The 12,260-nt window shown below is 44.5% G+C and overlaps 1 protein-coding gene across 5 annotated transcripts in view; it reads left to right on the top strand.

Moving 5' to 3' along the window:
• PPP1R12B (protein phosphatase 1 regulatory subunit 12B) overlaps window positions 1-12,260 on the top strand; it is a 183,869-nt gene that overhangs the window by 93,113 nt on the left and 78,496 nt on the right. For 4 of the 5 annotated variants that reach the window (XM_019546390.1, XM_019546389.1, XM_019546391.1 and 1 more), the window contains 2 exons: window positions 8,113-8,203; window positions 11,131-11,304. In XM_019546390.1, coding sequence (XP_019401935.1) covers window positions 8,113-8,203; window positions 11,131-11,304 — 265 coding nt within the window. Of the gene's footprint in view, window positions 1-5,773; window positions 6,674-8,112; window positions 8,204-11,130; window positions 11,305-12,260 lie in introns of those variants that run through there. The other variant, XM_019546392.1, reaches the window with a different exon arrangement.

Here is a 12,260-nt window from a genome sequence, read left to right as displayed (position 1 = left end):
CTGGCTCCTCTCAATTTACTGAAGATGCTTAGCACTGGTATAAAAATCTGTGAGGTGGGAAATCCCTGTTGCTTTTACGTTCTAGTGGAAAAGACCTTCATGTGAAATTGCTGCAGTAATTTAAATATTTTAAAATCTTTAAGAGGAGGTGCTTAAAGGCATTGCCTTTAATTGTCTGTAAACCAAATAAGCCTTTCCATCTGTAAGACAGTTAGGCCCCCAGCACACATTTATTTATTGGTGTGATGGGATCTGATTCTCTGATTCCCAACAATTTCAACTCCTGCCATGCTACATGTGAATGGTAGGAGGTGCAATTTTGGGAACAGATCCCAATCATGCCCTTTCTACTGGCCAGTGTAGGGCTGTCCTTGCACTGGCAAGTTGAAAGCTGCATGCCCACAGCCCTGTGTGCAGGGCTGTGGATGCCACCTTTGAACATACTGCATATGGGGAAACTGCCCCAGTAGGAGCTGTAGGGCAAGGCAGTCAATGTGTTGGGTTGTAGCGAGTCCCAGACCTCCCCTGATCCACCATTTAAAAGTGCCTTGTTTCTCAGCCCCCACAAAGCTGCAGGACAAAGCAAGAAATGCCATTGGGCACAGAGGCTGTAAGATTCCTGGCTGGAGAAACTCCCTGGCTTCCTCCTACTGGGAACTCTGCACCTTGCAAACCTGCTCACCTGGCAGCCCATTTTCAGCATTGGGATGGGGGTTGTCCCGGTCCTGATTCTGATGCTGACAATCATGTTAAAGAATGCCACACATTTGACTTACAGCACTATGCAAACTAGCCACAAAGGTGTTTCACATTTTTTGTGGAATATATTTGTTGTTGGTTTACCACTTTATGTTAACCCTAAATTGGCTGAGTATATATCACCATTACTATTTATGGAATGATTAACACTTTCAGTGTTATCATAAATCTGATGCATCCCTTGTCCTTAGTCAGTAGTGGGTGGCTATTCATAGCAAGTGGTATGAGGAACCACCAGTCAATTCTGGCTTTTAGAGAAACAGTCATTTTGGTATCCATTAAGAACACTTCAGAGACTCAGCCTTAAGTTAAATAGATTTTTAAAATGGATTTTGGTGAAGACATCTCAGTGTATTGGAGGAATTCAGGTTGCAAGAACTGATTGCTGCTTGTGCAACACAGATATGTCATTGTTGAAATAAATAGGAGCCCTGTACTAGTGTCTTCATAAAATGTATCTATTCTCAGTATAGCCGTTATAGAAATATTGGTCTTCATTGACAAAGGCCTATGTTTTCAAGCAAATCTTATTGTCTAACAGTATTGATGCCAAGCTTTATAAACCCAGTGGATGCATTCATGATAAACTTTTCCTGTTGACAGCAAGATGGAAGTCACCAAATGCCCTTTGATGAAAGGGACAGCCCTGGAGTTAAATGAAGACAAATGTTTAATTTCCAGTGTTTGTTACTAAGTTTTGAGTTTGCACATTCCCTAATATCCTCTTGGTGAAAGGCACTTTATCACAGTTTTTTAAACTCAGCAACTTTAGGAAGCTTTAAAAGTCTGTCATGTTGTCAGGCCGGATGATAATATTTTGCCAAAGGTACCTAACTACTGATAGCTAAACAGTCTAAATCCAACATAGCTATTCTATCCCTTGATGGTTGGACCAAGAAATGGCTGACAAGGTAGGTGATGTCACAGGATGGCAAGCACTATTTAAGTGACATTTCTTAAACAGCAGCTCTTATAAGCTTTCTTTGCATCATTCCTTTTCATTTAATTTTCACTTAATTCCATTTTAATTTTCAGTCTTGTTTCTTTACAAAGAATTTTTGAAAGTCCTGTTCTTTTAAAATAGGAATTAAACAGCAGAGGAGAGTTTTGTTGCTTACAGTTTCAAGCTTCTTACCAAATAAGACTGTTCAAAAGCTCTTATTTTTTGCTCAGTTCTTGCTACAAAGGCATCCTTACTGCTTTCACTGTATGTTTCTGGGTAGCATTTCTGCTTCATCAAGCTTTATCTAGCCCCTTCCGTTTGCATTCCAAACCTTGGGGAAAATCCTTTAGATTGAATGGTTCAGTTCTTCCTCTAGCCTGGCGTAGAGTCTGTAATTTTTTTTAAAAAAATTTTTGGTGGGGGGGGGTGTATCTTGTTTCAGTTTTGTATTCCTTAAAAGTGGATAACTAATGTTTAGTCAGAGCAGAGGATGCCAGTTGTCTTCCCCAGCTTAATCTAGTTCTGGTCCCTGGGTGCAGATAAAGTGACAATTTCTGCCTGATCTGGCCCTGGAAAACAATCTACAGCTGTGACTGAGCACAAGTAGTGCATGGTTGCAGAGCATTTTAAAAGGGCCCACTGCCTCCACAATCTGAACCCTCATTACATGAAGGTTCAGATGAAGGTGGTCCAAAGCAGAACACCTTCATTAACTTCTGTTTGCATGTGCCAGGAGCAGGGCTTGGCAGATGCAACCCAGCCCTGCTTCCAGCACTGTTTTCAGAATGAGATAGATAGGGGGTGGGAGGTAGCAGAGGGAGCTCACTCTTGGGGCTGCCCAGCCAGTGCTGGAGTGGAAACCCACTCCCACTCCCTGAGGCCTCCCTCCCCTGCCTTCTCCCCCTTCTATCCTAAAACAGAAGGGAGGTGGGGATGGGGGCTGCAGAGATGCAGCCTCTCTCGCTGGATGGGCTCCAAATTGAAGCTTGATCACCTACCCACCCACCCTTCTGACCCAACAGCTAATTTCCCTTGGGTTGGAAGGATCAGTCCTATTCATGGCACTTTCTGTAAAGCACCATGAGTTAGCCCGGAGAGCTGTACTTCTGTCTGCACTTTATGTTTAGCCAGGGCAAAGATTTGTGGTTGTTCTCCCTGGCTTAATCTAGTTCTGGTCCTTCTGGGAAAACAGGATTCACTTTGAAGAGTGGGTCAGGCAGAGACAGACACAGCAGGTGTGCAATAAGGGTATATACTCAGTGGAATTGCTTGCTTGAGTCAGTGCCGTAGGCAGGGTTTTTTAGTCGTTCCTCAGAAATGAAATATACCATTGCAGCTTATATAAGGCCATCTCCTCAGAGATCTGCAGGGCCATATGTTTGCATTTTCAAGAGAGCTTAAATTTCATAGTCAAAATATAGTTTTCATCCTTTAAGAGCAGTGCCCACTCTACCTTGTGAACCTTTGTCTTCTCTCCTTATCTGGCCCTGGTTGCCCCTCTCTTCACACAATCTGATCACGGTGTCAGTCTCTCCTTGTATAACTGCCTTCTGAAACAGTCTATTTGTACATCTGCAGCATGGATTTATCATCTTTCTTTAATTAAATCTTTCTCCCTTGCCTTTACAGATCTCTTTATTTTTCTGTCCCTTTATTTAACATGCTGCAGGTTTTAGGATACAGCTTGTTTGTAAGGGATAATGCAAAATAAAACCGTGTGACCCATCATGAAAAACATAATACTTGACAAGAATTAGAACAATATTGTAACTGAATTGTCACCAGATGTGCTACCAGCTGATTTAATTTGAAAACTATACACACCTCCATGCTGCTCTTACAACATTTAATTGTGCCTGTCAGCCTCACTCTGGGAATTTGGTTGTGCCATAATAGTGTCATGGCTGAGTCATAGCTGAAGAAATAATTATCCTCTCATACTTTTAAGATAATCGTGGGTGGAGGAGTGGTGGAATACAATCAAGCAAACCAGGGCCAAGAGCTTGGAAAGCGGCTAGGAATTTGGGGGACCCAAAGTGAGGCCGACTAAAAGTTTGACTTTCAGAAACTGATACACTTCCACTTTCTGAAAAGCAAGGAAGTATGTAAGAAAACCCAGGGCTGAGGCACCTGGATTTTGTTTTGTTTTCTTGGGTGAAGTCTACCTAATATCATGGTGGGGGGCAGAGGGGAAGAGCCGGGGGAGACTTTAAAAAGGAATCTCCGGTCCCTTTCATCCTCGTTGAGAGCACAGGCACACAATGCAATACTCACTGTACCACAAAAACATTAACACAGAGGCTATCCTGGGGACTCTTGCTCATAAGTCTCGGCACTGCTGAGACATCCAAATACTGCTCATTACAGGGAATGGATGCGGAGAATTGGAGCCCTGTCAAAAGGAGAATGTTTCAAAAGGGCAGCAGCTGTTAAGTTCCAATTGTTAGATGCAAACAAGTGGGAATGATACAAATGTAGCAAAACCATTTCAACTTTAACTCTGATTCATTCAGGTTAAAGTTGGTGCTATTTTGCTAGGTTTGTATCACCCCTGTTACTAGTCTGCAAGTAGCAATTAGAACCTAACGCAGTAGTGGGCAGTTACTTGGGGCTGAGGACCCCGTAGGGCAGGGGTATGCAACCTTTTTGAATGTGGGGCCAGATCATGAAATTCTTATCACCCAATGGGCTGGCAGGAGCGGGTGCTCATGCGGCCTGTCCAGTCTGGCTGCAGCCTGGGGGCATAGGGGTCAAAGGGTGCTGCCTGACCCCGCTGTGTCTTCCCTGCCACCTGGTCAGCTTCAAGGATGCTCCCACACCTGTGCACCTTGGCTCAGCAGCCAGGGAGACATGTGGGTATTCGACGGGGGTGTGGGATGTGCAGGGACACCCCCCTGCTCCCTCTCCCCCGGGGCAGCCTGAGTCCAAGCGGCAGGGGTCCCTCCCTTCCGGGGGCCCGCAACTCACCACCCTAGCGCGATGTCTGTGGGCACGGGGAGGCGGGAGTGGCGTTGGCTTCCTGCCCCGACAGCCACAGCAGCAGTGGCAGCAGCGTCTCCCACGGGCCCAGCTGCAGCATCCCTCCGGGCTGGCATCCGTGCCCCCTGCGCCTGCCTGCCCACTGTACCACGACCTGCTCCAGCCCATGTGGCCAGCAGGAACCAGCGCAGGGCGGGGCTGGCGTGCAAATGAGGAAGGGAGGGGTGGGGCATGTGCATGTGTGTGTCTGTGGATGGGGGCACTGGCTAGGCACTAGGTCCCAGGAACCTGCTGTGGGTATGGGGATTGGGGAGAGGAGTGGAGGGTGGGGGCTGGTACATGCAGCAGTGTTCTTCTGGGCAGTGCTGTCCACAGTGTCCCTGTGGTGCTCTTCATGGGACTGAGCCCCACTTGCTTGTGCCAGGGCAGCCTATGCTGCATTACTACTGATTCCTGCGGCCCAGCCGGGTGCTACTCCATGCCCCACACCTTCAGTGGCAGTTCCTGCTCCTGATCTTGCCCCTGCAGCACCGTGCTGTGCCATGCAGCTCCTGCCAGAACCCTCCCCCAGCATGCTGGGCTCTGCTTCCAGCTCTCAGGAAGGCCGCTGGACTCGGCACTGGGACAAGAGCTGCCTGGCTGAAGTTGTGCATCTGCCTGCCTGGAACAGCATGGTGTAGCACAGCAGGGACAGGGGCAGCTTCCGACAGGCTGTTCCTGCTGCAACAGCAGCTGGCCAGGTGCTGCTCTGTGCCTCCTGCCTCCAGCAGCAGCTCCTCCTGCTGCTGTGCCACTTCCAGTGGGTGCATAGGGCTCCGGCTCTAGATCCCGGCTGTCTTCCACTGGAAGGTGCCCAGGAGCTGAAGCTGGAGTCCCGTGTCCTGGGAAAGGAGCTGTCTGACTGAAACTGCTCACCCAGAGTGGTGTAGCACGGCAAGGGCAAGATTAGAAGCAGGAGCCACTGCTGGAGGTGGGAGGCTCAGACCAGCACCCGGCTGCAACTGCATTGGGAACATCCCTGCTAGAAGTTCCACGTTGGCCAGGGCCTGGGCTGGCAGGAGCCTGGTTCAGCCTGCCCCAGCATAAGCAGACAGGGCATGGCCCTATGTGGAGTGCTGCAGGGGTAGCTGAAGGCCAGATCCAGTCACCTGGTGAGCCAGATTTGCCCTGTGGATCATGCTTTACCAGCCCCTGGCCAACAGCTGCCATCCTTTTGAGATGTTGCCCTTTTGCAGTGACTCCAAATGTATACATCTATACCTAGAGGTATAGCTGTTTTTAAAAGATTTGTCTTGCAACTCCAACTTCTGGTGTCCTTTTAAAAATCTACCTACTTTTGCATATGCATGATCTTTAGTTACATGAATAAATCCTAGTTGTCAAATATAACATGACTCTTTTCTCTAGTGTTTATAGATCCAAATGTTGGAACATTTTGTGGCTTTATTTGTAACCTAAAACTGCTTTGAAATGGTCTGGATTACTGTCAGCTTCAGATTTTCTCTTTTATTAGTGTTTTACTGGTATGTACATTAATCATTGAATTCCAAATCCTGAAGTATTTAGCTGTATAACTCCTGTTGATTTCAATAATGAGGTACTAAATTAACAACCTACTTCAGCTATAAACTGAGGGCATACATATATTTTACTGCTGTTTTGTATTTGCATTTTTAGAAGCTTCTGGGTGCTATGCACAGCATTAGGTGCTCTACTTAGGCCATGGGCTGTAGCAATTATATGCACGCTGGTTGATTTCTCAAATACTTGATTGCTGAGATTGTATCTTCATGTATTGCACACAAGAAGGCAGGTCAATGTTAAGGTTGCATGTGCAGCTGTGACTTTGTCACTTTGTGGTCTGACTAAATCTCTAACTCTGTGACTTACTTTTCTCAACAATTCGGAATGAAATGTCCAGTGTCAGGAGACATGTTTAATGACTGGGACATATCATACATACGACATATCTTCCACAGATTTACTGGCCAGGTGAGTTGGTGGCTAGCACCAGATACTTCAGAAGAAGGTGCAAGAAAATCGATAGACAGTATGGCATAACTAGCCTATAGGCAGAGACCAACCTAATTTGCAGGGGCTGCCCCCAGATTTCACAGCAGAATACAGGCCCAAGCAGCCTTTTTGCAGGTAGAGCAGAAGAGGGCCCTCTATACCTCTAGCTGAGGGGCCCTGGTGGCTCCGCCCCACACTGCTGATTGGCTGTGGGGTGCTACCCGTCATGTGGCCCTGCGCCCCTAGCTTCTGATTAGTTGAGGATTGTCAATCATGTAGCCCCACCCCTCACCAGGTGGTTATGGGGTGGGGCCACATGACAGGCAGCCCTCACAGCCAGTGTGTGCATGGGGGTGGGGCGCAGCCATCTAGCTGACAGCCCCCCAAATGGGCAGCCCCCCCCCCCCCCCCCCCTTGGGCAGGCAGCCACAGTGGGCTAGAGACTGCTGGTTCCCTCGGGGAGCCTGAGTTTCATCTTCGGTAGGGTTTTTTGGGGGTGGGGAAAGTTCAAGAGATGTCATGGGTATTGTCCAAATTTCGTGGAAATTATGAATTCAGTAGGTCCCTACCTATAGGGGATACTTTTCCCAAACACCCAAGGCTTTGTAGCTGGTTTATGGTCTGATGCACAGGTTTTATTATCGTTCTCTTGAATTTCTTAGTTATCTCTTGCATGTGTTTTCATATAAATGTCCATTTTTTTAAAATCCTTTTTGGTTCAGTGAAATCTAGTGACAGTTTGGTCCACATCTTAGTATTGTTGTATGAAGTTTGGACATGAACATGAGTTGGGAGGGATTTTACTTCAACATTTACAGGAATTTCTGCAGTATTTTTATGGACACTTTACTGTGGGCAATTCTGTCCTTACAGAAAGCTGGCAAGGGTAACATTATAACAAATGATTTCACACTAATTTTCACTTAATCATCTGTATGTATTGCACACAGCTTTTAGTCCTGAAGAAAAATGTAAGATGTAGGTTATGAGGAATATAGAAAAGGAGATATTATGTCTCTGTGCACTTGATCTGAATGGAACTACAGACTTTCTTGTTTGTTTTAGTTTATGCACCAGAAGTTGTAGGCAGTAGGTCTAACTGGAGTCTGTTACTATATGTAGGTTATACTTTTGTATAGACATTATTTATACTAGAGTATAATATGTCCAGCTGGTAACACTTGGACATTTTTCTTGAAGGTACTGTGGTGAATGAGTGAGCTGCAACACTGCAGCAATTGGTTGTGTACTAGTATAGTCATAAGATGCCATGTCCCCTAAACAGAAGTGAGAGAGACTGCACAGACTAAGCAAAAATGGCTCAGTCTATATGATATGGGTAGAGACTGTTGCTGTGAGTTGGGCAAAACTAGGTCAATCTTCTATTGTTTTATGCTTTCCTGATCTGTTCTTTTCAGGTCATATCTGACCCCTGTGCGGGATGAGGAAGCTGAGTCTCTAAGGAAGGCACGATCCAGACAGGCCCGACAGACGCGCAGGTCTACACAGGTGAGGAATGATTTTCCTGCTGACCTTGCATTCAGGTCGCAGGCAAGAGAGCCCCCTTCCTTTTACGATATCTTGGTGCTGTGGTATCCTCACATATTTGCAAATTGTATCTGGGGAAAAGGGAGATGATTTGGTTAGTGGCTCCAAAAGACATGAAGTTAGACCCATAGATGTAGGCTCTAAGAAGTCTTTAAACTCGAATAGCATTTTTCTTTGTTTGTTTGATTGTTTTCTGCCTTTCCCGAAAAAGGCTCGGTGCTCTGTTTCCCTTTGTTCGCTGTTTACATCAAGAGATTGAGCATATTTTAAGAAATGCCCTCTTAGACTTGGGGTCCGCCTTGCCTGTAGACTCCTTATTTTGCTTCTAACCCAGTTTGTGCAACTAATTCTTCCCGTGGTCTTTCCTGGCCATTCTGTCTTGGTACTTTTCTATCAAATGTGAATATGAAAGTGAAGGAAGGTAAAGGCTGGTGGAAGAGGTATGGAGAGGAGCTGAAGGGGACTTTAAACTGCAAGCCCAACATCTCTGGACAAGTGTGGGGTATCAGAGGTTCCCACCCAGGGGTGCTAAAGAGTTTCCCCACTGGGGCTCTAAAACTTTGCATCTGGCTGGGCTGCTGGGCATGGTGGATGAGAGGCAATGGAAGCCAGAGCTGTAGGCGCAGTGTTTAAAGTCCCCAGTGGAGGAAGCCCATCAGCATCCTCTGCTGGGACCCTCTGATTCCCCCTGCATCCAGCAGCCTGGCCAGAGCTGGGTTTCCACAATCTAGCAGGGTTTGTATGATCAGATGATTGTCTACCCTAACAATGCTGGTTGAGCCAGACCTAGGACTGTCCGATGTTCGAGCCAAGAATCACCTGACCGTCAGCTCCACTATACTGTGACACCAGCCTTAAACTTTCCAGTGCAAAAAGAGCCTGGCATGATAGTACTGGCACAGTTGAGCTCTAATCCCTGATCCCAAAATCATGCTGTCTGGTGCACACATGTGGCATAGCAGGAGGCATGATTATTTGGATTTGGGATCAGATCCAATTATGCCATTAAATGAATGTGTGCCAAGGGCCTTAGTGACATGCATGTGATACACAAAGCTCACTTAATCTGCTGAAATATATAACATCTGAAATGAAGCATGACATTTGACAGCCAGCAGCACCACAAAGATCTTAACAGGAAACAAAAAAATAGATATATTTTAAACTTAGGGGGAATTGAGATGACAGGCTGAAGACTTGACTAGCTGGCTTTGGCTAGGACAAATATCTTTTCCCCCTCTTGCTCCTTGAAGGGGTCAGCAACTCTCTAAAGACCCTACATTTTTAAAAATACTGTATTTTACTCAGGGGGATCACAACTTAATTGTCAAAACATACTGCAAGTAGACATCCGGTAGACATGCACGCATGTGAGTGCATGTATGCATGTGTATGTTACATTAATTCATTATTTTTGAATGATTCTGTCTAACAGGCAGTAAATTCAATATGTGCCTTGTTTAATTTGAAAAGAAAAAGAAGCAAAACTATGTCATTATTTTAAATCAATTACTTTTGGTTATTCTTATAATTGAGAAGTGTAAACTTATCACATTGTGATGGGTTTGCACCATCCTAATGGGCAATCAAAACGCCAAAATAATGTGCATGTACAGTTAGCACAAGTGCTAGTACTTGCCCTATAAGTCCCCACATTAAGAGCTTTTCACCTGGGTGTTACCAGGTTCAAACTGTCCAGATATGTACATGCAATTTCTCAGTTATTGGGAAAATGTAATAGACAAATGGAATTGCAGATGTTTTTCTGTGCTGAAATCAGACTCAGCAGTTTCACAGAGTAGGCTGAATCAATTTTATTTCCTTGAGTACAATCCAGGAGTCTATCTAGTGCTCTGGATGCCCATCTTGTAAATTAATAATCTCAGCATGCATATAACCCAAGGACTGTTTCTACATGATATTTATCCACTTCACCCATATTCACTTCAATCTTAATAAAGAGAGAAAAGATGAGCTTTGCAGCATGTCTGCAAGGCTAACGAACCTGACTGCTAAAGACCAACGCAGGCATTTAGCTTTGTGTTCCAGCCTGCAGTCAGGCAGCTGTGCCACCTTCCACAATACTATGAACTTCATTTTCATTGTGCATGCAGGTTAAAAACTAAACATGAAGCATTTGTTCCCATGTCCAAAAGTGACCCTTAGAAATGAGGATAGGAAGAGGCTTTCCAGCAATCCATCTGTGTTCAAGGTTTCCTTCCAAGCAGATAGCTCTTTAATGCCCATCTTGAGAAGTCTATAAATTCAGTAGCATCTTCAGTCTGTCTGACAAACACGTGAATTATAACCAGAGTTTCACCATAGTGGTTTAGCACTTTGTATTTATAGGGATGTTGTCTACCTGTCTGAATTTAGTAACTTCCTACAGTGAAGCCTGTAGTAGATGACTGAAATTGTCAATTCAACTGGCATATATCAAACAAACGCTAGTGAAAGTATGTTAAGTTTAATAGAGCAAAATATCAAATTAGCAATAAACTGGACACTGAATAGAGGAGAAACATATCTGGATGGTGCTATAGTAGACACATGAATGGCATGTCTGGTGAGCTCTCGTTAAGTATGGCTTCTGGTAGTATAACCAGCTCATTAGTTTCATTGTTGTGGATCTCAATTTTGGGTCATCTTGAGTTGCTAAGTATATGTATTGATTGAGATTTTTTTTTTAAGGTGGATTTATTCTAATCTCTTGATCTAGATGTGAAAGTAGAACCTAGAGATATCAGCACCTGTTGTGCTGAACACTATAAAAATGGTACCTGCCCCGAAGAATTTGCAGTTAATTAAAAAAGGAATGCACCTCTTGTCTTTAGAAAACACTTAGTTATAAATGTTCATTTGATGATGTTGTTTTACTCCTTCTCCAGGGTGTGACGCTTACAGATCTTCAGGAGGCAGAAAGAACCTTCAGCCGATCTCGAGCAGAGCGGCAAGCTCAAGAGCAGCAGAGTGAGAAATCTGAAAGCACTGAAACAACTGAGGACGGAAGTGAGAAACAAGGGGAGGCCCGGCCCCGGTGGAGCAAAAACCTAGATGAGGAGGTGGTCTTTCTATGCTTCCTAGCTGACTCTCTTAATAGTTTGGACCAGCTGAAAGCAAGTGAATTCTGTTGATTGACTAAGAGTAGTCTCTGGAAGACAGAATTGGCTATTATCTGATTAATCTAGATACTTAGGTGCTTGAAAGTTATATGATACATAGTTGGTTTGTTTGTTTCTTGTATTGTAAATTACTTACTGCCTTGTTTTCATTTAAAATTTCATTTTTTATCTCGTAAAATAAAAAAATTATGAGACCTGCAAGATCATTGAATGCAGATTTTAGTAAAAGGAGAATGATGCCACAACTCCATTCTCTCTCTAAGGATCTAGTTGAGGCTCAGCCTTGATGCGTCTCCATAAATGTTCTGAGTAACTGGTGAAGAGCAGACACAGATGGAGGAAGAACTCCTCAAAGGAATGTTATCTTCCACAGATACTATGTTTGGGTGAACTCTAACCCAGGCCAATTTTCTCTTCTTCTAGACCATGCTTATTTGCAAATGAGCAACCATCCAAAGTTAGCTCAGTGGTAATAGGAAGTAGCGTAAGCAAGGAAGTCACAGTATTCCTCATTATTGAATTCTGATGGGAAAGGTTGAAATGAAAATACCAAGACTTCAGTATGCCATGTTTAATATTATTACTGGTCTGTGCCCTTGTTTTACATTGCCAAATGATTGTTAATACAGCTATTACAAGAAGCCTGAAATCAGCAGCTTCTTTAATATATATTATGCATTTAGCAAGCCACCTGAATTTAAACAAAATTGATATTGAACATTTTGATTGGCTCGAGCAGAACATGAAATACGCACACTTCATTTTGGCAGACCTATACCCAATCCCAGGACAATGCCTGGGTTAATGTTGTTTTAAATTTCTCCAGAAGTCACTTTCCAACCCTGACATAAATTCATGCTATTCTAGTGGATCTTAACATGTAGTAGTCCTGGCTC

This window comes from Crocodylus porosus, unplaced genomic scaffold (genome assembly GCF_001723895.1).
Source record: "Crocodylus porosus isolate Cpor-Errol unplaced genomic scaffold, CroPor_comp1, whole genome shotgun sequence".
Lineage (NCBI taxonomy): Eukaryota > Metazoa > Chordata > Crocodylia > Crocodylidae > Crocodylus > Crocodylus porosus.
This window is presented reverse-complemented; position numbering and strand designations above follow the sequence as displayed.